The sequence below is a fragment of the Amaranthus tricolor genome, chromosome 6 (assembly GCF_026212465.1).
Source record: "Amaranthus tricolor cultivar Red isolate AtriRed21 chromosome 6, ASM2621246v1, whole genome shotgun sequence".
In the NCBI taxonomy this organism is placed as follows: domain Eukaryota; kingdom Viridiplantae; phylum Streptophyta; class Magnoliopsida; order Caryophyllales; family Amaranthaceae; genus Amaranthus; species Amaranthus tricolor.
In genome coordinates this window covers 4,401,732-4,426,691 of record NC_080052.1, presented here as the reverse complement: position 1 = coordinate 4,426,691, position 24,960 = coordinate 4,401,732, and the positions used below count along the sequence as shown (strand labels likewise).

At 33.6% G+C, this 24,960-nt stretch overlaps 2 protein-coding genes across 3 annotated transcripts; one reads left to right on the top strand and one right to left on the bottom strand.

Moving 5' to 3' along the window:
* The first annotated feature begins 874 nt into the window (after positions 1–874).
* Positions 875–1,546, top strand: LOC130815396 (uncharacterized). Its single transcript, XM_057681857.1, has one exon. It carries the CDS (start codon positions 1,019–1,021, stop codon positions 1,406–1,408), a length of 390 nt encoding a protein of 129 aa, XP_057537840.1. The 5' UTR covers positions 875–1,018; the 3' UTR covers positions 1,409–1,546.
* A 7,539-nt stretch (positions 1,547–9,085) lies between these two features.
* LOC130815394 (uncharacterized) lies at positions 9,086–23,859 on the bottom strand. 2 transcript variants are annotated; one of them, XM_057681855.1, is made up of 10 exons: positions 23,711–23,859; positions 23,328–23,379; positions 14,321–14,435; positions 13,955–13,991; positions 13,791–13,860; positions 12,900–13,004; positions 9,990–10,152; positions 9,833–9,912; positions 9,495–9,585; positions 9,086–9,403 (listed from the first exon to the last, which is right to left on the bottom strand). In XM_057681855.1, exons 2-10 carry the CDS (start codon positions 23,356–23,358, stop codon positions 9,325–9,327), a joined length of 771 nt encoding a protein of 256 aa, XP_057537838.1. In that variant the 5' UTR covers positions 23,359–23,379; positions 23,711–23,859; the 3' UTR covers positions 9,086–9,324. The 2 variants fall into 2 exon arrangements, with proteins under 2 accessions (XP_057537838.1, XP_057537839.1); XM_057681856.1 differs by having other exon boundaries at positions 10,002–10,152.
* Positions 23,860–24,960: the final 1,101 nt, after the last annotated feature.

Below are 24,960 nucleotides of genomic sequence, written 5' to 3'. Positions count from 1 at the left end.
TAATTTCTTAAAAAATTATAAAAACCAGATTAAATCATATTGAACCGCGTGCATAATGGAGAAAATGCAGTAGTGAAATAAAACCGTTCATGAATAAAATCAACGCATCAGATTCCTTCTCATCTTTTGCATAATAGGGAAAAGTTCCTTGCGAATTGTGCTTGAGTGTGAACCATGCGAACCATATTATTTTTTGGCAAAAACATATTATTTTGTGTGAAATTTTTATGGTTTGAAAAATAATACTTTTTGATGTAAAAGTAACACTTTTGAAAAGTGTTTTTTTTGGTAAAAACGTGTTACTTTTCATCTATAATAATCAAAGAAAAAAATAGTAACACGTTTTTACTAAAAAACCAACAAGGTTCGCACGGTTCAATATATATATATATATATATATATATATATATATATATATATATATATATATATATATATATATATTACTAACTACAACATTGAAATTTTGTCATTTTAAAATAAACAGTCTTAAAATTTTTTTACAAACAACAGCCTTCAAATTAATAAACACGACACTATACAACCATTTCACCGGATGGCCTGCTAAATAACTGTTGACCAAGGTAAATTACCTTTGACTTTTTATCAAATTTCTTAATCTAACCTAATTTACTCGATTAATCCCAATTAAACCCTTCTTCGGTTCTTCCTCAATTTCTCTCTAACCCACCCTAATTACCACCATTCTCCCACCCCAACACCACCATTTTCCCACCCTGACACCACCATTCAAACTCCTCAACCCCTTCGAATCCATCTGGAAATGAACCCAAAAGTTTATTGTTCCCAACCGCCATAGTTCTCAAACTCTTCAACCCCTTAAAATCCGAAGGCAAAGGCTGACCGGAGAATTTAAACTAAGGTCTAGGTCAACCAGACCATTAAGTAGTTTATAAATATCATTGACTCCACATTCAAATGGAATATTATGAAACTCAAGGGAAAGAAAATCAAAAGAGAAAGAATGGATTTGAAATGAGTAGGAGAAGAAGCTCTCATGGATTTGACCCAGGAATCACCATTGAAGTCAAGGTCTTTGAGAAGTTGTCTCTCACACATTGGAATGAATATGCTACATCTTAGCATGTCCGGTCTTAATTTTAAGCTCAGAAAAATGGATTACCCTAATTCGAACAAAATTGGGAGCGGCGTAGTTTGTGGCTGCATCTTTTTTCTTTTCAGTGCCTGCCTTTTGTTTTTATGTCCTCGATTTTGGGTTGTATCCCAAGAAAATCAGGAAGTCTCTAATGGGTTGCCTCTAAAATTCTTTCCTGTGAACACAAAACACAAAACAATCCCTGTTTCTTCAGATCTCAATATGGTATTCGATGTCGCCTCGATCCGTGTCCCATCAAATGTATGGAGTTTGACTAAAGATGATCAGTAAAGTGAAAGGCGATATGTGGTATGTGGGAGCATGAGGGAAGTTGGGAATCCTGGGATAGGAACGCTAAGTAATTGGTTTAGGATTGATAAGGCTAGAAATCTGGTGTAGTTTTAGTAGATGAAATTGAAAGAGTAAATCTTTGAGATGTTAAAATGTTATCAGGGGAAGATCATGATGAAGAATTTGAGGAGAAATTGAGGGGAAAATTAGGGTTTGAGCAATTTCAGCAAGCAAATTGGTAATAAGTTTATCAATTAGGTTAAAAGAATCAGCAAAAAAAAAAAATTCACAAGCTTTTTATGGTGGTGGTGGTGGTGGTGGTGGTAGTAGTGTTTGGATGGGAGAATGGTGGTGTTTGGGGAGGGTTAGAGAGAGGTTGGGGAAAAATGGTTTAATTGGAGGTAATTGGGTAAATTAGGTTAGATTAATTTATTTTATTGAAAGTTAAGGTTATTTATCTTGGCCAACGGTCATTTAGCAGGTCATCCGGTGAAGTGATTGTACTGATGTCGGAGATAGTTGGTAATATATATATTGAAAAGGATAAAAGAGAATTTTTGTTAGTCACTGTATATACAAAAAATGATATTATGTTATATATTACGAACATTTTTTAGATGTATGATATAGTATTTTTTTATGTGTAAGATAGTGATCTTTACAATCAGTGTTTTTGACTCGATCATGACTTTAAATTTTTTTTCTTATTCAAATCAAGAGTGTAGAATGTTTTTATAATATTCATTTTGAAAACCCTTGTTATTGAAAGAAATTTAATACAAAAATCACCTTGGGACAGGTGACATCTTCTGAGCAAAAAATATTGCGCCAAATTCCAACCAAAATAGGAATTGATTCCTATTTACTATATAGCATGTTAACCGACATCTAATTGATCACTGCATAATTGATTATGAAATAATTACCATATATAATAGAACATAATATAGATAATATGAAAAGGGAGTCGCTAAATTTCGCCACCCCTTTTTATTTTATCGTCACCCCCTGTAAAATTATATTTTTGCCCCTGTATTTAAAAAAATTACAAAATTGCCACTATACTTAAAAATTAATTAATAAATGTAAATCACGCTTAATAACACTAATAAGAATTTAATGCGTAAGATTTGTCTATATATATGGAATTCTGAGATACGTATGAAGTACGAATTCAAACACGGTACTATCTCTCTAAAAACTGGTACTATCTCTCTAAAAAGTGTTAAAGAAGTGGTAACCCGTAATTGGTTAAATATGGCTAACGAAAGCGACTATGAGTCGGATGCGGTACGTAAAGTTGTCGTTAGAAAATTTTAAAAAAAAAAATGCGCGCAAATCTGGGCGGCTGAACCATGGTTCAGGCGCACGGATCTGGGCGGCTGAACCATGGTTCAGGCGCACAAATCTGGGCGGCTGAACCATAGTTCAGGCGCACAAATCTTGGCGGCTGTGATTTTTTTTTTTTTTCGTATTAATTTTTTTTAAATTATTATTATTATTATTGTTAGTACTATTTTTTATTTTCCGTATTAATTTTTTTTATTTTACGTATAAATTTTTATTGTTGATAAATTTAAATTTTTAAGATTTTTTTATTTACGTAATATTTATATTATTATTAAAATTGTTACTTAATCTTGTCATTATTATAATTTTTATTGTTGATAATTTTAAATTTTTTAGATTCATTTATTTACGTAATGTTTTTAATTTGTTGTTGTTGTCATTATTATTATTATTATTATTATTATTATTATTATTATTATTGTAGTCATTAATGTACTTAATTTATATTATTTATATTTCAAATTTGCAGGAGTTTGAAAACTTTGGAGACAACGTAGACTACTCCGGTAGCTTTGTTACGGATAGGGAATTTATCTCCTTAGATGAGTTACATAGTTGGGCCGATGCGATAGCAATAACAATCGGTTTTCAATTTACACGTGCTTCTTATAAAAAGAAAGAAGGACGTTCTAGAGTTAGTGTCTATTTAAGATGTCACCGCTATGGTAATATTAGGGGTGATGTACATAATCTAGATAATACTGCCCGACTTGGTTCTAAAAGTAGAAGTTGCGGGTGTAAATTTATGATTGTAGGAAGTAGTCGTAAACCACCAGAAAGACCTTGGACGGTAAGGGTGTATCCTGGTGAAAAAAGAAAACATAACCACCTGTTCTTAATGTACATAGATGGTCATGTAAGGGCGAATAAGATTAATGTAGATATTCGGGAGCACATACGACAGCTTAGTGCAACCGGAATGCAACCGGCCTTTATTATGAATTCTATTAGAGATAATTTTCCTGGTTTTTATGCTAGTATGAATCAGATATATAGTATTAGGCAATCAATAAGGAGAGAAGAGATGGAGGGTAGGACTCCCCTTCAACACTGTCTTCATATGGCCACAGAACTTAATTATGTGGTCTGGACAGACTTGGATAACGAAGGGCAATTGAGCAGACTATTAATTGCAAATCCTACCTCTATCCAAATGATACGTACGTGGCCGTATGTTGTGCTGATAGATACAACGTACAAAACGAACAAACAAAAGTGGCCACTATGTGAAGTGATCGGAATGACGCCAACCAATCACAATTTCTTGGTTGCGTTTTGTTTGATGCGAGATGAGGCGGCTGTGTCGTATTCGTGGGTGCTGCAGGGATTGAGAGATATTTTCGGCACTGCTCAGACTCCTAGCGTCATTGTAACCATGGCCTGCGACCTATGACACAGCCGCATCAATTCAGCAACGGTTATGCATCCGCCGGTGAATGAACCTTTACGCCGAAGCTCAGACATAGGCTCCTCGAACAGATTGGTGATACCAACCTCCCACTCCGCCTCCGAAGGCTCAGCCGGCAGAGAACCTTCAATAGAAATACCCAATATGCGTTGCACGTCGTGCAACATAGTCGTCATCTCTCCCCAGGGCATGTGGAAGGTGTTCGTATCCGGCTGCCACCTCTCGACGAACGCAGATATCAAAGCACAATCGATGTGCTGGTGCATAATGACCGGTAGTCGGCCGAGGGAAGTGGCAGGTAGAACATCGTTTAGCGCATCGGACATATCCTTCAGTCCGATGATGGACTCCACCGGTCTCTTCCTAATACGGCAATCTAGAATCGGAGGCGTATGCTCGGAGCCGTCATAAATAAGTTTAGCTATGTGCCCGCCATAGCTAGGGATCAGTCGCGTATCTGTCGGCCCACCGGGCTGGGGTGATGTCACTAACCAGTCCGTGTTAGTGGACTGTGAGGGCCTGCTCTCCTGTGGCGGCTGATTATCGACAAAACTACGTCCTACGCGCTCAGATGCGGCAGAAGAACTCGGGCCGCCCCGGGCAAATCTGCCGTCGGGGCCGCGAACAACAGCCCAGTCCAATTGGCGAGACTCAGTAGCTTGGAACTGAACATCATCAGCATCATTATCATCATCACTATAAACCCCCCAACTACTCTGGAGGCTGTCAGCCTGGTCATCAATAGGAGTACGCACTTGGTTCAGCGTACTCGACCTTTGGGCCTCACTGTGTCTGACAGCCTCTTCATGCCTAGCCCTCCTAGCAGAACCCGTCACCCCCCCTCTCATGCGGGTCCCCTCTAAGTAAAGTAGGCCTTGAACTATTACCTCTCAACAATTGCCTAAAAAAACCTTTTCCTTTTCCTTGATTACCAGCCATTTTCTACAATTTTTACAGTTTTATTCAAAGATAAATAATAATTTAACAACAAAAAAATTAACATACAAATTTACACTAATAATTTATAAAACAACACATGAACATATTTTTAATAATAAAAAAAATAACAATCACATTAATAATAACATAATTAATTATAATAACATTAACATATATTTAATAAAAAAAAATACAATCACAATAATAATAAAAATAAAATTAATAATAATAACATTAACAACAATAATAACATACTTCAAAATTTAAATTAATTATTCCTAAATATACCGAAAAAAAAAAATTAAAAAGGAGGCGCCCAGATCTGGGCGCCTCCCTTTCATTTTTTTTTCTTTTGCATTCAAAACAATATATAAAATTTACTAAAAAATATAAAAATTACACATTACAACATACAAATTTCCAATAATAATTCAAAATTTATATTAATTAATCTTAAATACACGAAAAAAAAAAATTTCAAAACAGTCGCCCAGATCTGGGCGGCTGTACCCCGGTTCAGGCGCCTAATTTTGGGCGCCTGAACCGGAGTCCAGCCGCCCAGATCTGGGCGCCTCGTTTTGAAATTTTTTTTTTCTTTTGCAACTAATTAAATTAAAAATAACTTACCTCGATTAATAATTTGGGGATTGTACTTAATTTTTGCTCCGAGATTTAGCTTTAGTGAGTTGTATTTAGTTGTAGTGAAAATAATTTTAGTTGGAGTGTGGTATATATAGGAATTTTACCCTTAATGGCAATGTTGTTAATTTTTTATAAAGTAAGGGTAAAATGGTAATTTACTCAGAGGGGGTGGCGATAAAATAAAAAGGGTGGCGAAATATAAGGATTGAGTATGAAAATACTACAAAATTGATTCATTTCAGCAATCAAAAAAATTGTGCATAATTCCTCCTAAATAGGAATTGATTACTATATAGCATATGATACTAAAGGACGAGAATGTATTTCCAATTTTTCTATCATATTTATCGCTATAATTAAATTAATATATGTGTCACTTTTAACTTTTATTTTTTGATTTGCAGTCTGACAAAATACAAGCTACCATTTCAAAATTTGTATTCAAATATCATACGCCAATTAAGTGAAAGAAGGTTGTATTTATTAGCTTACACGCTTTAAGGTTGTAGAAAATGTGGGAGGGTACAAGACTACAAACCACATACACAAAATAATTTTTTGCAATCAGGGGTGAAGTCGGAATTTCGAGTTAAAAGGGTCAAATTATCGGTATACTAGCAAATTATTTATTATATAAAACTAATTAAACCATGAAAACTTTAAAATCCATAGACTGAATTGAACTTGAATCATAATAAAAATTATATTTAACAAATAAAGTTGAAACTTTTGTATAATTACCCCTTTCGAAAACTACCAAGTCTTTTTGACTTCATATATTTGCCTTCTAATTGTCTCAAGAAAAAAAAAACTATTAAAATTAAGATAACAAAAATATAAGCATACATAATAAAAAAAGGATGAATGTGAAATTATGAAAGATAAATAGTAATGATATTATAGTATTAATCAAATTTATTAGTCTATTAAAAAATAATAGTTCAAATTTGAGTTTGATTCATTAATCAAATTTATTAGGCAAAATTTCAAAAAATTGCATTTTTAGCAAGGGGGTCGGGCCTCCGTCGGCCTTTAATGTGGCTTCACCTATGTTTGCAACCAACTGCAATGGAAGAGTGTAATGACATTGAGATCCAACCAGACTCATTCAACTTAGTACCATTCAAATCAATTTTATCCCATGAATATGGCTGCAGTGCATTCCCCGGTAAGTTACACTATCTTATATGCTTGCAAATATTATTCATAAGTTTAATTAGTTTAGTGGTAACTTAGTAGATATATAAAATATGATTAATTTATTAATTTTTGATTTCAGATTTTATTGGAGAAGTGATAGGATACAATGATGTAGATATGGTGTCAAATAAAAAAATAATCAACTTAAAATTAGTTGACTCAGAGTATGTCATTCAATAAACTATATTTATTGATCAAGTATCGAGTTCGATAAAATATTTTTATTTATATTCAAATGTACGCATCTAAACTTTTAATTGATTCTACAGGAATAATCAGTTATCATGTAAGTTATGGGAGAAGTATGCAGAACAAGCATACGAATATATTTCAAGACCTGAAATTGGTTATTTGTTTAGCTAAAGTCAAAAGTTAGAGAGGTAATTCGTTTTGTTTAAAAATGAATCAGATTAATGAATCAGATTAAAGTGTCTATTAAAATGATTGCAATAATACAATAGCATCATTGTATATTATAAAAACTAATACATAGATATGTACAAGAACATATTTATTAACAAATTTCATGTTCCTGACTCAACTTTCAATAAATCCAGAAATTCATAAATCCAGAAATTTCTAAATATCATGAGTTCATATAAACGTTTTTGATGCTAAGGACAATCTTTGAAACACGTTGGATTATTTTTGCCAAAACCTGTATTCACCCATGGTCAACTATACGTTGCAGTATCTAGAGTTACAAGTAGGAACGGACTTAAGATCTTAATATGTGACAAAGATAATAATATTTGTACGTTAACTCATAATATTGTCTACAAATAAGTGTTTCAAAATTTATAGTGTAATACTTCATTTAAATAGAATAATAAAAGTTATTAAAATTGTAGTACAAAATATTTAGCTACAATGTTTAAATTTTATATTGTCATTTAGTAATTTATGATTAATATATGAACTTTTAATTGAAATGTTCTTTTTTTTATCTATTTAACAATGTACTTGTGAAAATCATTTGTTACATATATATATATATATATATATATATATATATATATATATATATATATATATATATATATATATATATATATATATATATATATATATATATAATTTTTAAAGATACGTAATGATAACCACATTATATATTGAATATGAAATAATAATAATAAAGAAGGTACAAGTAGTGAAACATTAGAATTTTTGTGTTCACATTTAGGTAAAGTTCATTACTCATTCTTGGTTAAGTGCAAACCTCTGGAAGTTTGTATCTACTAGTGGCCATGGATCCAAGATTCTAATGGACCTCCTCCGAATCCGTCTATTTTTTAGGTTTTGGATTTATTTTTTTGAGACCCATCAAGTCTGGGTTGGGTCTGAATCGTAAAAATAAATAACACGTCTTGATCTGCGTCTAGACCCTTAGACCCCGACCCGGACTCAGACCCTACCTACATACCCGGACCCGAACCCTAGACCCATCCCGTAGACTCGAACTTGGACTGTATAATATATTAATATAATTTTTTTACAACTTCTAAATCTTGTAATTTCTCTACGATTAGAGTTTCCTTCCTGTTTCTCTCTAATTAAATCTAAGGTTTCTAAAATTACTCTACATGAATTTATATCCCAGTATCCTCTTCTAACGCTCTTCAAATTTCAACTAATATATTTTCCTTTGTTGGTAAATTTTACGGCATATTCCCAAACTTATTTTTCACCAAATCACTCATTTAACCAATTTTCTTTGCAAGCTTGAATAAATATCACAAATAGAAGTAATAATGGCGGTTTTCGATTTTAATAAGTTGAGAATCGATTGTGATAGTGGCAATTGTGTTTTTGATGAATTGGGTCAGGATATGGGTCTAAAAATTTAGACCCTTAGGGTCCGAATCCGATCTGGATTCATAAAATTAATGGATCTGAATCTGAATCTGGCTAGACCGCTCAATTACATTTTCTACTCTACATTCCCTTGGATCATCAATGGACTCTTCCAGTCCATTACACATTCTCTTGTAACTGAGATTAATTACTCACAATGAGAACACAGTGAATGTGAGGAAAGAGCTAATTCACTATGGTAATGCAATTAATCTGTCTACGTACCGGCCCATTGTGGCTTTTATGGCTCTCTTTCCACTAAAACAACTGATTACACGACTAAATTGCAATTACGTCGAGAAGTCAATGTTAAAAAAAGCAACAGCAAATAATTATTCAAGCTGACAATGCGAAGTGCAAATTTGGTTGACTCACCAATGTCGAACCATACAAATACAAAACAAACAAATGAAACAATCAAAGTAAAGATGGAGAACTCTAAAACTACTTATACTCTCACTGTAAAAGGGCAACCTAAATCGTATAAATAAATTCCCCCCTCTTTCAATTTTCGACTTTTCGTTTAACCTTCAAGATTTAATTTTGATTTGAGCCAACTACAAATATCCTGGATCTCTTCAGGGTGAGTATAGTGGCCAAGCCTGCAATTCAAAATCAACAAAAGGTGGAGTGCAGTTTTAATATGCAGCACATAATAAAAAAAAGGTATTTGCAGAAGAAAGGTATTTGTACCCAGCATATGACTTGAATGTGACGTCGAATCCATTGGAAGACAATGCTTTTGAAGACTTCTCTCCGAAATTGTATTGAACAACATCGTCAGCTGCAATTAGAAAGTACCTAATTAATAATTTCTAACAAAGAAGCTACAAGGAAGTATTGAATATTTTGGCGTATATAACTCTCAAATCTCAAATCTTGATAGTTCTAGATGATATGCTCCAAACTGTTACCTCTTCTTGCAATCAGAATTAGTCAAGAGAGCTTTTTTTTCTTGAAAGGAGTCAAGAGAGCTTGAAGAAACTAAACTAAATCTTACTTAAGGAAGTTTGAAGTAGTAGTTAATGTACCTTTTCCGTGACAAAGTAATATGGGTAAGGATGCAGCACGACTTGCAGCCTCATTGACAGCTAACTTGCTGCTCAAGCTCCTATGAAATAGTTCAAAACAAAGGTTACTCTCAGAAATAAGAACTTTTTTCAAAAAATGTGTGAACTGTGAATTTACAAGAAGCCAAACTTAGCACAAGGAAGCCAGCCACTTAGCCCAACAATTGCATTCAAATTGACTGGGAACTCATTTCCATTAGCATACTTTCGGGTAACATGGCACAAAGCAGCATGAAAAGCAGTTGCTGCACCCATACTGAAGCCACCAACAGCAAGTTTAACTGCATCATCAAGCACCATAACAATTAAAATTGCACTGCAAACACTCATGTTACTTTCAAGTAAAAAGCACAACTAACAAGGATCAAGACATTTCAATACAAAAATAAAAGCTATAAAATGATGGAGCAAAAGGAAATTTCTCAGTTTAATTTTCAGGCAGAGGGATAAAAAAGGAAAAAATGGTCTTCATAGAAAAAAGCATTATAATAAAAAAAAAAATCTCAAAAAGTATAATCCCTATCATTGCAAAAACTTTACACTCAAGTTTCTCATACAATATTCTCTTAAAGGTTGTTGAAACTCATATTAAACCACACTGGCTCCTGATATAGATGGGAGAACCCTTGTTAAGCTTTCCAATCTCTAGTAGGTAAATAATAGTAATTCATATCACATTCCATGGTCAAAACTGAAGAAAATGTCTATTTGTTGTCATAGAACACTAACATAAAGGTGAACATGTTGGTTAGAAAAGGGAATTCTATGGTTCTGAAAACGATTCTCATATAGCAAATGTGCATTGACAAAAAAAATGTAGATTAAGTCACGAACCTCTCTGTTGTAGATCCGGGTCCCTTTCAAGATCATCAAAGCTGCTACCAAGGAGATTCTAATTTCAGGCTATCATTAATGAACTGTTGAGGATTCAATCCTAGATTTTCATCAAAATATCTTTTATTATTTTTCAGTAGTTATTAATTTTATGCTTTGACTTAGACTTTGGTTTTATTAATGGAACTTCATATTTTATTTATGTCTGCAATTTTGATGCCTAGAGTGGAAAATTATTGAGTCAGTACAGAAGTCCAACCTACTGAAAAGGGGTTGAAGATGGTGCACGAAACAGGCGCATGGGCTAGGGAGTTCAAATCCACTTATGAAGCCGCAACAACTGATCCACGAGGCCCATACACTTGCAGTTAAAAGTCCAGGGAAGTAGGAGTGGAAAGTGGATTTATTAACTGAAGGTTCGGAAAAGGCCGGTCAAACACGTTTGAAAGCTTCTATAACTCATTTTCAGTTAAATCCCTCAACTTAAAAATAAGTCACATGCGTATCAGTATTGTTTAAAATTTATTCTGTCCCACTTTAATTATTTTAGTATTATTTTTAATTCAACTTTTTTATCCTATAAATATGTGTCAAAGCATCAATAAAATCCAAATCAATTCATTCAGAGAAACTTAGACTCTCAGTCTTTTCTTTGCTTTCAAATCTTTCAAATTTGGGAAAATACAGAGAATTTGTCGTTGCTAATTACAATCTAAGCAACTTTAATTTGCATTCTAGGAAACCTTATATATATATAAGGACAGTAAGTTTACACTGGACCAACTTAACAAAGATAGTCTCACTGTCTCATTTGAGAATTTGTGTTAATTTTATCAACAAAATTCTATCCTATTCTCCTTATTCCAAATAGAATTTTATCAGTCTGATTTGATATCCACACGCCAAAATTAAATAAACTCCATTCAATTATCAATGCCCAAAATAATCCCTCAAAAGTCCTTCCATTCGTCATCACCCAAGTCACACCACCTCTTTGAATCACCATCAAAGATTCAAACTTTATCAATTAATCAACATTCACACCTCAATGTAACCCCCATATTTCCATTTTCCACCATTGAAACCCAAAAACCTCCACCTTTACATTTAATAACCGCTAAATACTAAATTCCCCTATTAGTCACACCCGGTCCTACATCACTCTCTCTAGAACATAAAGAAACTTGAAACATACCAAAACTAGTAAAAACAATCAATACTGACAAATAACAAATTGGATAAAATTTGACTATAGCTTCAGAAAACAAATAACAAATGGCCAGAGAAAAGTTGGCTAGAGATATATATAATGTAAAAACATTATGATTATAATTTGATAAGATGAGTTGTTAACGATAGTTAGACTAGTGGTAACGAAGATCCAGCTACCTAATGTTAATCTACCAAGCTCTATTCTTCTCACTTCCTTTTTCTTTTTGCACTCTTTCCCATTTGTCAAGCTACATCTCTCCTACATAGAACAAGTGCTTTACCATAATTGGTGTTTTCAACATCAAAATGTCATAACTTCCATGAAAAATCCATTTCAGCCAAAAGTAGGTTAGGATTAGTGTTTTGTATTTCCAGATTCAAACCATGGCAAGCCAGCAGCATGCAACCCCCCCCCCCCCCCCCCCCCCCCCCAAAACACAAACACAATGAGAAAAAAGCCATTGAAAGTAATAGGTGAAAGTTGTATCCGTCTGCCATTCTCTTCCATAATTATTATTTAACCCAATGTTGAGTTGCAAAATCGCCAAACTAAGGAACTAAGAAGTCACGATTTATGTTCCCGTTTCTAATTCTGAAGATTGCATGCAAGTAACTGCATTAGAAATATCAACTGGGATGCAACTATACCATCACTAAACAACCCCCAGCTCCATGTGTTCACAGATCAGCTGAACAGATTCAACAGGATGTCAAGTAATCTTAGCAAGAATACAGGAATAGGCACATTAATGTGCTCCAAAATCTGATCGGTCAACCCAATATGATTAATCACAAATGGCTTTTAGGATCCCACAGAAGCAACTTTGTAGAAAAGCGATAACAATACTTCGCATTTGTACAGTCAAAGTACAAGTTCCTCTAGTAAATGACATACAGGCTTCCAATTGTGTAAGAAACCTTTAATCTCTGAAAATACTTGAAGACACAACTGACAAACATACAACATGAGAGTGGAACTTACTGTCAGTAGGCTCAGTTGACAACAAATTTACCACATGAGCCACAGTTGCATCCAGTCCCTCTTCGTCATCTGGAGCCTCTTCCGATATGTCTTGTACATCAAACCCTGAATTAATTTGAATTGCAACCAAATATGTCAGCTTTGCAAAACTGCAAAATTTCAGTTGTTCATAACAGCCAATTAGCAATTTAATATCACATCAAACTGCATAAAATACAAAAGGACAAATACAAGAGTATGTAATAAGCCTCTAAGCAACTAAACAAAGTAAATACTTGTTCTACTTGTTTCATCACTACTATTCTAGGAACAAACAGGCCAAAAATCAGATAGAAATATAGGACCAGCTGACCAGATAAGTCATTTAAAGAATTTAGCCAAATTCAATGTAAAGAAATTAGCCAAATTCTATGATAGCAAATCTAATTTATGCATCTCATCATCACAAGAGAATAGATTCAAACTTGATAGGATTTAAAAGTAGTTATTACAAATTCAGTTCTATGGACCAGTAGGCAGCACATCCTCAACATGATAGTCAGTAATTCAATTAACAAAATGAACATGTTCAATAAGTGATATTTCAAGTTCATTTAAACATGCTGCGTACTAAGACTAATAAGTATGCAGTACCTTGTGACTATAAAACATTATTTGAGAATATTCCACGCAAATTTTTTATCATTCACAGCCTTCAGGTATATCAACATATGCACATTAAAATAATTCACACCAAAGATTTGATAAACACTAAACCGACCCATATTCATCTCTATCTCAAAGGTGTTTCAAACATATAAAATCCTTTCTGATTTCAAATAGCACCACTAAAAGCTTGAGAGCTATTGCAATTTAATAAAAACTAAGAAAAATCAGGGTGATCAAACTCACAAGCATTGGACGGAAAGCCGCCAAATAAACTAATAGGTCGGGATGGAGCAGTTGGGCAAATCCATTTGATCTGTAATTCAAAAATTAACCACAGAAATACACCCATCAAGACATTAGAATAGCATGAGTTCACACAAAATTATTGTTGAAATTAAGATTCTCACATTAGGCAAAGGAATGGTCTCCAAAATTTGTGACCAGCTGCCAAAAGAAACATACAAGAAAGTTAGACAAGTTCTCATCATCTAAAACATATAATATACCCACATACTCATTACTTTCTTAGACCATGTAACCACACTCAGGGACATGATAACTAAACCACGCATCAAGAAGTAAGAAAAGATAAATGTCATCTAATATTGTCATTACTGTCTTCGCATCTTCGACCAGGTATAAATAGGTGAAAGCATCAAAATGGGTGGACAATAAAGCAATCAGCACAGAGAAAAGAGAGAACAAAAGACGTTTCAAAGAAAAGGAATGTACTATTATGAACAAAAGGATATCAATACATGCAACACATTTACCTTCCACCATTATCACCAAGACCATGTAACCACACTACAGTTGCCTGATGCTTGCCTTTGGGCCTAATTACATAAGTCCGTCCAAACTCATAAACCTTTCTTGCAGCATTACCACCTAACAATAGAACAAAAAATTCAGAAGATACCTATGGTGCTATGAAAATCTAGGAGAAACATGAATATTTAACGTTTAGTTTCATCCAAAAAATAAAGTTCTAATCTCAATTGCATGTAGCTTGATTGCTCACTATGACTTAACATACGGTAGTGGGCTAGTAGCAGAATGAAACAAAAGGATGATGCAAAAACACAAAAAACTGTTTTCTAGAGAAAAGACACCACTGCTTCGTAACTCTGACTGTCCTATCACCTATGTTGTACCCATGCCATGAAATTTCATATCCTTAATAGAATAACAGTACTTGGGAGTTGGGTGCTACTTGAAACACCGAAAAACATAGACTAGCTTTTTGAATCAAAGCCAGATATTGATTGCCTACACTTTTAACAAGCCTGAGAAACATAAGACACCAGAACACTGTGAGTCCATCAGATATTTTTTCAATATCTCTTACAACATCTTTGCCAACTTCTCAAGGACAAGGGCTGCCTACAAAAATCCTCAATCACATCCCAACATAATGTGAATTGGAATTAATCAAACAGGCCAAGTGTCCAATCGACCACCCCCACCCTCAACTTCACCCTCATAAAAAAAAGAATGAAAATAAATGTCTACACAGAGTTGTCCTAAAACTTTCTCATTGAATTAGTTGTGTAGTTTAGGAAAGAACAGTATGATATGTATATTGGTAAGGAAAGATTTTATTCGGGGACATATATAGTGGACGCCACCTAGGTCTATAAGGACTCGGGTTTACGTAGGGTTATAAATAAGGAGGTTAATATTATGCCTAGGATGTGTGCCTAAACACCACCCAACCTTGTAGAAGGGGAGGGAAAGCAAAAGATTACAAATTTTGAGGAAATGATGGTTTTCCAGCTTTTTCGTTCATGAAGTTGAGTTATGAGTTTCATACAAATGCAATACAACTAGGACTGTTAAAAAAAACCCGACTCGTTTGACCATACCCGTCAACCAAACGACATACATCATAAATGGTCAATTTTTTTGTAAAAAAATTATGAAGTGCGTGTCGCGTAACCAGCCCGCCTTGACCGGGTCGGGTCGGTGTGGGTCATGGCCGCAATTCATTTTTAGCGGGTACCCGCTGACCCGCTAATATTAAAGGGGGGAAATTTTTTTATTGAGACAGACAATAGAAGTGTTTGGCATTTGGCAATAATCAAATATGCAACATTCTATTTTCCTGAGACAGACAATTGCAAACCCAAGCCGCATTCCATTTTCCTGACTTTGTTTCTTCTTCATTTTTCAGTTTTCACTTTGTTTCTCCTCCATTTTTTCACTTTTTTTTTCCTTCAATTATCTTCACTTTGCTTCTTCATTTCTTTTTTTTTTGTTCTTATTTTTTGTTCTTAGTTTAAATTGTTCTTTTCTAAGAGTAAATGCATTGTTTTTCTTCTTAGTTTAGATTGTTATTTCGTTTTGTTCTTAATTTAGATTCTTAGTTCGGTTTTTTTGTGTGTTTATCGTTTCTAATTTTATTTTTTTAGTCTTGATTTCGTTTTTCTGGTTTGGATTTCTTCATTGTTTTCTTTTTTGTTCTTAGTTTTTTGTGTTTAATTACTGTCGTTTATTGTTTTTTTCAGTTTTGTTCTTGTTTGTTTTGTGTTATCATTTGTATGTTTGTTTTTTCAGTCTTGATTTCTTTTTTTTTGTCTTGATTTCGTTTGTTATTTAGATTCTTATATCGTTTTTTTAGTCTTTATTGTTTTGGTTTTTTTCAGTCTTTTTGTTATTTACATTCCTAAAATTCAACTACATAATCACAAATGAATTTTGCCTAAAAATACCATAAATAAAATCAAGTACCCGGTGTCCCGACCCGACTTAACCACGTACCCAGATAAATTGGGCCGGGACATGGGCAATTAGAAAAGGTACCCGACTTTCTGGTTACCCAAAATGTCGGGTACCCGCTAATGAACACTCCTAAATACAGCCATCTATTAGCAAGAGATTGAGAGGCTTAAAATTGATTTGTACTATTGTGACTCGTATTTATTAGCGTAAATAATTTGCATTTTTAATGATGCCCGCTTGATGGGACTTAACCATGGAAAAAAACCGCAGTTACGGTCGCGGATGCGTATGCGGTGTCGCGGAAAACGGCTATATTGGAGAAATAACGTGAATTACGGCCGATCCGGTGTGATTTTTGAAAAAAAAAATTTTTGAACTTATAACTAAAATTAATATGCAATAATATGCAACTAGCTATTATAATTGCAATATTTGAGATTCTTTTAGTATGTAATTAATTAACTTATTAGTTATTAGTTAATTACTTTGTTTTTCAACTAAAATTATGAGTAACTATAATTTAAGTAATCGTAATAATAAAAGTTAATGGGTATAAATAAAATTTTAACGGGAAGACAAATAACGTTGTAACGGTGAAATATCGTTATAACGGTAAAATAACAGGCGTTACACGTTATATAATAGTCAAAGCGGCGTTTTGACCATGAAATTTCATGCATCGTTATATAACGAGATTTAACGTCGCGACAACTTTCAATCAGGTAATATAACGGGTGTTACATAACGTAATGGGGGAGTTTTTATTCAATGGGCTTAACCATGTGAAATTGCAAAGTATATATTTTTCTCCACTACATTGTACGTTTGTTGACTGTATATTCTCCAACAAGTGATAGGAAACAATAAGCAAGAAAAAGATCCTATCAAGTCAATTGGAAGTGAATATTTTGTTAGATCACACAAAATAATTTGACGTACATAATTAGATGAATACCTCTTTGGACAACGCACGTAAATTTCAAGTAGCTTATTAGATGAACACATACCATTGAAAAAAAGACATGAAAAAGATAAAAGTTGTGCAACTAGTCATGTAGCAATTCACATGAAGTTTATGTTTATGGAAATTCAATTGGGATACATACAGGATAAGAAGATAAAGGCAACTTGTAAAAAAAAAAAAGATTAGTAAACGTAGTTGTTTGGGCAAACTATGACTTTAGCATGAATTATTAGTAATAATGTTAGTTAACGCTAGTTAACAAAATATAGTTAGCAAAAATAACAAATGTTATGAGGGTGTAATAGACAATAGAGAATAATGTTATTTAACGCTAGTTAACAAAATATTGTTTGCAAAAAATTAAATTTTATAAAGGTGTAATAGACAATAGAAATGCAAGAATATTTGTTGCTTTAAAGATACAAAGATGGAAGTTGTTGAGATTTTGGAGTGAAGATATCATGAATTGGTAGGAAGGGGTAACATGGGAATTTAGTAATAAATAATATTTTAGTAATTAGTTAGTTGAGGGAATAAAATGTAGGGATAAGTAGTATAAATACAGGGGAAGGGGAGGGAATTAGTCATTCAAGAAGTGTAATAGTTTTAGTGGAGTGTAATACTCTTTAGGAGAGAACAAGCTTCCCAAATGCTTGTATACTATCCTTTGTGATCGTTCTTTGTTTAGAATTGTTCTTCTTTATACAATAACATTTTTACATGCAAATCGATACATTTATATAGAATTTTCTGTTCAATCTTTAGTGAATTCATCTTATGGCCTGTCTAATCCAGAACAATTGGTATCAGAGCCATTCGATTTTTGGTTATTGGTCACACAACGGAGGTCAAGGGCTACCATATCTTGCTTCTGATGGCGTTCTTGAGTCCAAGAACAATGACTGTCGAGGTCGAAGTATTCATGGAGTTCAACAATGTCAACACACTGCCATAAAAAAGATATCGAATCATATGGAGGAGTTGGTTGCACAAATAGACAAAACAATTGAAAGGTATTCTCTGGATATGAAAGAAATTTTTAGACAATTTAACAATAATTTGGAAAAGATTAGAAACAAGATTTCAGAGAATAAGAAAAAGTCAAATGATCTTTAGAAGACTTTATTCATTAAAATGAATAAGAAATGTGTGCAGGCAAAAATCAGTGAAAACGTGGACAGTTAATGTGAAGAGGATGCAGAGACTACTCCAAATGGTCAAGAAAATGTCGAACCAGAGGCGATTAAGGCTGTACAGGAGGAGATGAGCGCGATTTCTGAAATTTTGAAGAAAAAGACAACCAGAAAATAGAATTTCAGAAAAAAAAAAACTCAAAGTCGGCGAAATATTTTGAAGTTTATCGCCGTTCTTGCAAAGAAGACGAAGCTAAGGCATCTTGTTCCTATTTTGGCAGCAAAATCCAAGTGAAAAGAGTTTTTAGGTCCGAAAGTAAGAAACAAAGGATAAAGAGGAAACATGAAAGAAATAAAAAAAAAAGGCTACTTACCAGATGGTTGTTCGTGAAGCATCTATTCTATGAGAAACTTAGGGGAGAGGCAATTTTGACAATGGTGCGCAGGCTAGGGTCGAGAAGATCTTGAAACCGAGGAAGAAGAAACACTATTGACTTCATAAACAGCGGAACCGGTGCGGACCAGACAGCGTCAAAGTTTGCCGGAAAACGTAGTGTACTTCGGCGTTTTTCGCCGGTTTTGAGAATGGTGGGTCTGGAGGTGGCCCTGGTCTGTCGTGGTGGCTGATTTGGTTGGGTGGCGGTGCAGATGGTGTTATTACTGTCGGTCGGCGGCATGGTGATGAACAAATTCGTGATAAGGAAGTTTCCAGATGGGCTTAGGAGGAGTACATCAACATATATGCATGCAACATATAATAAATAAAATTAAGGGCAAGATGGGAAAGAAGATAAATTTTTGGGTGATGCAAGGCAGTGATATCAGCAGGGTGTCATGCTGACATGAGCAGAGCTTCTTGTACACAGAATACCATTTTCTGGCCCAAGAAAATCAGTTCAAGCTACCATTCTTGCATACAAGCTGATTTCCAATTTAATTTTCACCCACCTTGAGGACAAGGTGGATTTTTTTGGGGCCGGTAATGTCATGAATTGGTAGGAAGGGGTGATATGGAAATTTAGTAATAAATAATATTTTAGTAATTAGTTAGTTGAGGGAATAAAATGTAGGGATAAGTAGTATAAATACAGGAGAAGGGGAGGGAATTAGTCATTCAAGAAGTGTAACAGTTTTAGTGGACTGTAATACTCTTTAGGAGAGAACAAGCTTCTCGAATGCTTGTATACTATCCTTTGTAATCGTTCTTTGTTTACAATTGTTCTTCGTTATACAATCTCATTTTTACATACAAATCGATACATTTATATACAATTTTCTGTTCAATCTTTAGTGAATTCATCTCATTGCCTACCCAATCCATAACAATTTGTTTGCTATCAACTAATAATTTGGACTAAAACAATACAATAGAAATTGAAATGACAAAATGACAAAAGAGAAATTATACTATCAAATCGATGATTAAAGAACGATTATAAAGTAACAAACGATGAATCAAGCGATTCGAGAAGCTTGATCCTAAAATGAGTAAATCCCATCCATTAAGTGCGTAATAATATTCATGATTCTAATGATTCCCTAATTCCTCTTATATAGTAAAGCTACCACTTAAAACTAACTTATTCCCCAAGTTACTCCTAATATGGCAATTACTATTTCACCCCTCCGTAAGCCCAATAACAGGTCATTGCAATACCGACCGCCTGAAGTTCCACTTTGCCCTCAAGGTGGATAGAAATTTGCTTGGCCTTCCACCATAAATAAGAAAAATTCCTTCTGAAAATGATTCATGAAAATCGGTATGTGAACTTGAAAAGTAAAGTAGTCAAAAATAAAAGATGGAAGGAAAGTATTTTGGAATGGGCTTGAATCCTCAAAGTTTCTTGGGCTCCATTTAAAAAAAACCAACGGTTCCCAAACCAGACATCTGCCCTGCTGACATCATTATGGATGACGTCATCAGTGACGTCACCTTCTGAAAACCCTAATCTCATCTCTTCCTTCCTATTTTCTCATCCTTTCCCTCTCAACCACAAACACACTAACAATCTGATTTCCATCTCTGCACTCCTGCTCAGATCGCCACTGCCAGTACTGCTGGCCAACATTTAGAAAATTTCGAAGATCTCTTCCTCCGCCCAGCCAGTCACCGCCCTCCTTTCCCTTTCTCCTCATTTCTTCTTCCCTCACATATCCGAAAAATCCTAACTCAAAAATCATCTCAGTCTCTAGTCTCATGCCGTCGGCAGCCTCACCGTCCCTCTCAGCCTTGCTTCTCCCACCAGAAAGTCTACAGAAATTTTCGGCGACAATGTTCATCGCCCAAGCGACGCCTCCTCTTACCTCTCTTCGCATTTCTTCTTTTCCAATGAACCCTAGAACTACTTTACCCTTGCTCACCGGGTTTGCACTCCCTACTGCCGCGTCTGCCGCCGCCATCTTCTTCAATTAGCCTCTACCATTATGTCGGCAGCTTTTCTTTGAAATCATTTTCTCCTCTCGTTTTCTCTTTCATCTCAGTGGGTTATTTTCCTCTTTTGTTTCTCACTGGTAACGTTTACCACCGCCGACCACCTGGACCACCACCAGAACCACTACACACGACTCACATTCTCTTTCTCTCCTTCAATACCACATTCACTTCCACCGCCCTTTTCACCTACTCCGGCCTTAACGAAATCCGACCCACTGTTCTTTTTCTTTCTCACTTTTTTCTTTTTGATGTTCTTCTTCATTGATCCTCTTTTTCGTGTGTATAGTGGCTTCAACCACCCAGACCCACTTCTTGTTCGAACCTTCATCTTTTTTTGTTCTTATTTTCTCTTCTTTGTTGTTTTTCTTTTTGATGCTTCTCAATGGTGTTGCTCTTTTCTCCATGGTTAACTTGTTCCTGATTTTTTTTCTCTTTTCTTTTCTATGTACCTTCATTTCTTCATTGTACTTTATTTGCTCACCAAGATCTGTTAGTTGATCTTCAATCTTTCCTAGATCCCCAACCTCCACTTCATCTGCTTCATGGCTTGCCTCTTCTGTTTTCTCATGGTAAACAATTAGCATTAATTCATCTTTCGTCCCTTGATTGATGAATGAACATTGAATACTCCTTGTGAATACAATCATGTACTGAAAGTTCGGTTTCCTTTAATTGTTCATCACAAAACTCACACACCCCCTTTCCCCATTTTTCATAAATCTCCTTTGTAGAAGTTGGTGTGAATGAGTGAATGACATTTTCTTGGACAGCCTTCTTGCAGATCTCTGAGGGTAAAAATTATGTCCCAAAGCCCCCAAAATATTCATCAAGATCAGTTATCTTTGTATTTTCTGGACTTGTGACTCTCCGGCGGGTTTCCGGTCTCCGAAATCGTACCGCTCTGATACCATGTTTGCTATGAACTAATAATTTGGACTAAAACAATACAATAGAAATTGAAATGGTAAAATGAAAAAAGAGAAATTATACTATCAAATTGATGATTAAAGAACGATTACAAAGTAACGAAAGATAGATCAAGCAATTCGAGAAGCTTCAGATATCCTAAAATGAGTAAAACCCATCCATTAAGTGTTTAACAATATTCATGATTCTAATGACTCCCTAATTCCTCTTATTTATAGTAAAGTTACCACTTGAAACTAACTTATTCCCCAAGTTACTCCTAATATGGCAATAACTATTTTACCCCTCCGTAAGCCCAATAACAGGTCATTGCAGAAGATTACAATGAAAATTTTAATATGGTAGGCAGTAGGCATTACAAATTAATTTTCATAGATGTAGAAGACATAGATGTGCAAAGCAAATCAATAATCATATGGTATGAGGGAAAGTTAGGATGATTACCATGAATCATTTTGGGGTAATTTTGGAATCCCAATTTAGTTAAGAAGGGAAAGATTTTATGTGATGTCCTACATCGTGGAAGTTTTCTAAATCTACTAGGACAAGATAGAGAAGCTATAATCAATGTAAAGACTATAAAGGGCATTTCACGACACTATTAAACTTGAAGAGGGGGAGAGGTTTTAGAAAATTATAAATTTCCCTTAGAATAAAAGTTTTTAAGCTTTTCCATTGCTATAAAATTAGGTTTAGGTGACAAAGTGAATCAGTGAAGACATACACTCATGCATTAGCTGCAAGAGATGCAAGAGTGCCCACCACTACATAGTTCATATCTATCAACAATATGTGGATGTCAATAAAGATAATTTAAAAGTCGTGAGCAAGGTAGAACTTAAATAAAGATCGAAATTAATATCTCGTTAATTGCACTTCTCGATCCAGTGGTGGCGTTCTATACTCACACAAAACAAAATTGGCAAAGTTAATTGCACTGAAAATAGACTATTGATACTTGAGTAGTACCCACTATCCACATTAATATCCCAAAATTATTAATTTTCTCAATTCATCCTATGTTCCAATTTATGGGCATTCTCAAAATCTTGCTAGCAAATCAATCACTTGCACATACTTAACTTTTCGAACAACATTCAATCCCATTATTCCAAATTTCAACCATTCTCAAAAACTTGCGAGTAAATCAATCCCTAGCACAGACTTAACTTTTCAAAAAATATTCGATCCGATTGCCCCAATGTCAACCAATGATTTTACTATAATTCACCATAATCAAAAATCAACGAGCTATAAATCTTTTAATCCATCAGTAGTGAGCCCAAAATTCAATAATCTGGTAAAATATCATTTAGAGGTTTTACTACTTTAGTTTAATACACTACGAATCACGCCAAAATCCATAATTCAACCTCTAGGCCTCCTAACCTCAAAAAACCAAAATTAGAAAACCTCACTGTTACAATACGTCCATAATGAAATGCTTCTAAAACATCCAGCATGAACAAACAAAGTAAACAAATCAACAGTACTTCTACATGTTAGATTGTGGAGTATGATAGAGAAATTGTGCAAAATCAAAATTTCACAGGTATCACTGTATCAATATAACAGTTAAGGATATAAATGTGCAAACTAACCGGCAGAAACTGAAGGACCAGTAAAGCTCATACTTGCAATATCGCGTAAGGTCTGCAACAAAAGCAAAAAATTAAATCAAAACTCCAAAAACAGGCAAATATTCACATGATTAAGCAATAATTTAACAGAAAATTAAAAGCAAATGCAACAATCTTATGAATCAATTGTTGAATTAATCATGAAAATGGCAATGAATTATTCGAAAATTATAAAATGTAAAATCAAAATCTAATTAAATGCCTTATCTATCTAGATTAAATAAAATTTTCACAAAATGAGATCGAAAAATGACAATATGGACACGAGAAAATGAGAACGTGGAAATAATCGAACCAGCAAAAGAATTTGTACATATTAGGGTTTGAAAAGGGAGAAAATGAACCTGGGGAAAGGAAGGATGAAGAAGGTTGGAGCGCAAAATGTACGAGAGGGAATGGGTTTTCTCTCTCCTCTTGGTTTGATTCACAAATCACAATTTTGAAGAGTCCCCAAGTTTCGAGCGTGTCATTCGTTCGTGAGTGTTCTTGTCTTTTTATAACGTTCATTTTTCAGATTTTACTCGATGCTTAACGACCACTTATATTCAAACTGTTAACATGTGTTCCTGACTTCCGACGTGAACCTACCAAGTTACCAACAGAACCAACATTATCCGAATCGAACAGTCGACAATTAACTAGTTTATTGCATCGATATTATTCAAACTAAAGTTGCCACCAAACCGGTTGATAACCGAATAATAGAAAATAAATTCGAACCACAACCGATTTTTATAACCATCATATAACTATTAACTAAGATTACCTGAAGCTAATAATCACCAATCTAAATTATGCACGAAACGAACTCGTTTCGGATAAAACCGACTTAACCCAAATCGATTTTTAATTGAGTTTTTACAAACCTAAACCGATTTTTAACCGAACTGTTGAAAATCCAAACCTATTTTTGATTAAAAACATGTCATAACTCTAGGAATTTTATGATTATTATTAGTTTATTAAATTAAGGGAAATTTGCAAAGAAACACCTTTTAAAACCCCTTTTTTGTAAAGAAACACCTTTTATAATTTTTTTTGTAAAAAAACACCTTTTAAGAGACTGTTTTTTAAAAAAAACACCTTAAATCAGTTTCCGGTGACTTTTGTCAACTTTCCGGCGTTGACTATGCCATTTGTAAACTTTCCGGCGTTGACTTTTGCTTTTCTTTTTATTTTTAATTTTATTTTTATTTTTATTATTAATATTATTTTTTTTTAAATTTTTATTTTTATTATTAATTAAAAAAAATAAAAAAATAAATAATAATAATAATAATAATAATAATAATAATAATAATAATAATAAAATTAATAATTTAAAAAAAAATTTATTATTTTTTTTATTATTATTTTATTATTTTTCCTTTTGTTTTTATTTTTATTTTATTTTTAGTTTTTATTATTATTATTTTTTTTATTTTTGTTATTATTATTATTATTATTATTATTATTATTATTATTATTATTTTTTAAATTTTTTTTAAAATAATAATAAAAATTAAAATTAAAAAAATTAATATTAATGATAAAAAAAATAAAAATAAAAACAAAAATAAAAATAAAAATTTTTTTTTAAAAATAATAATAATAA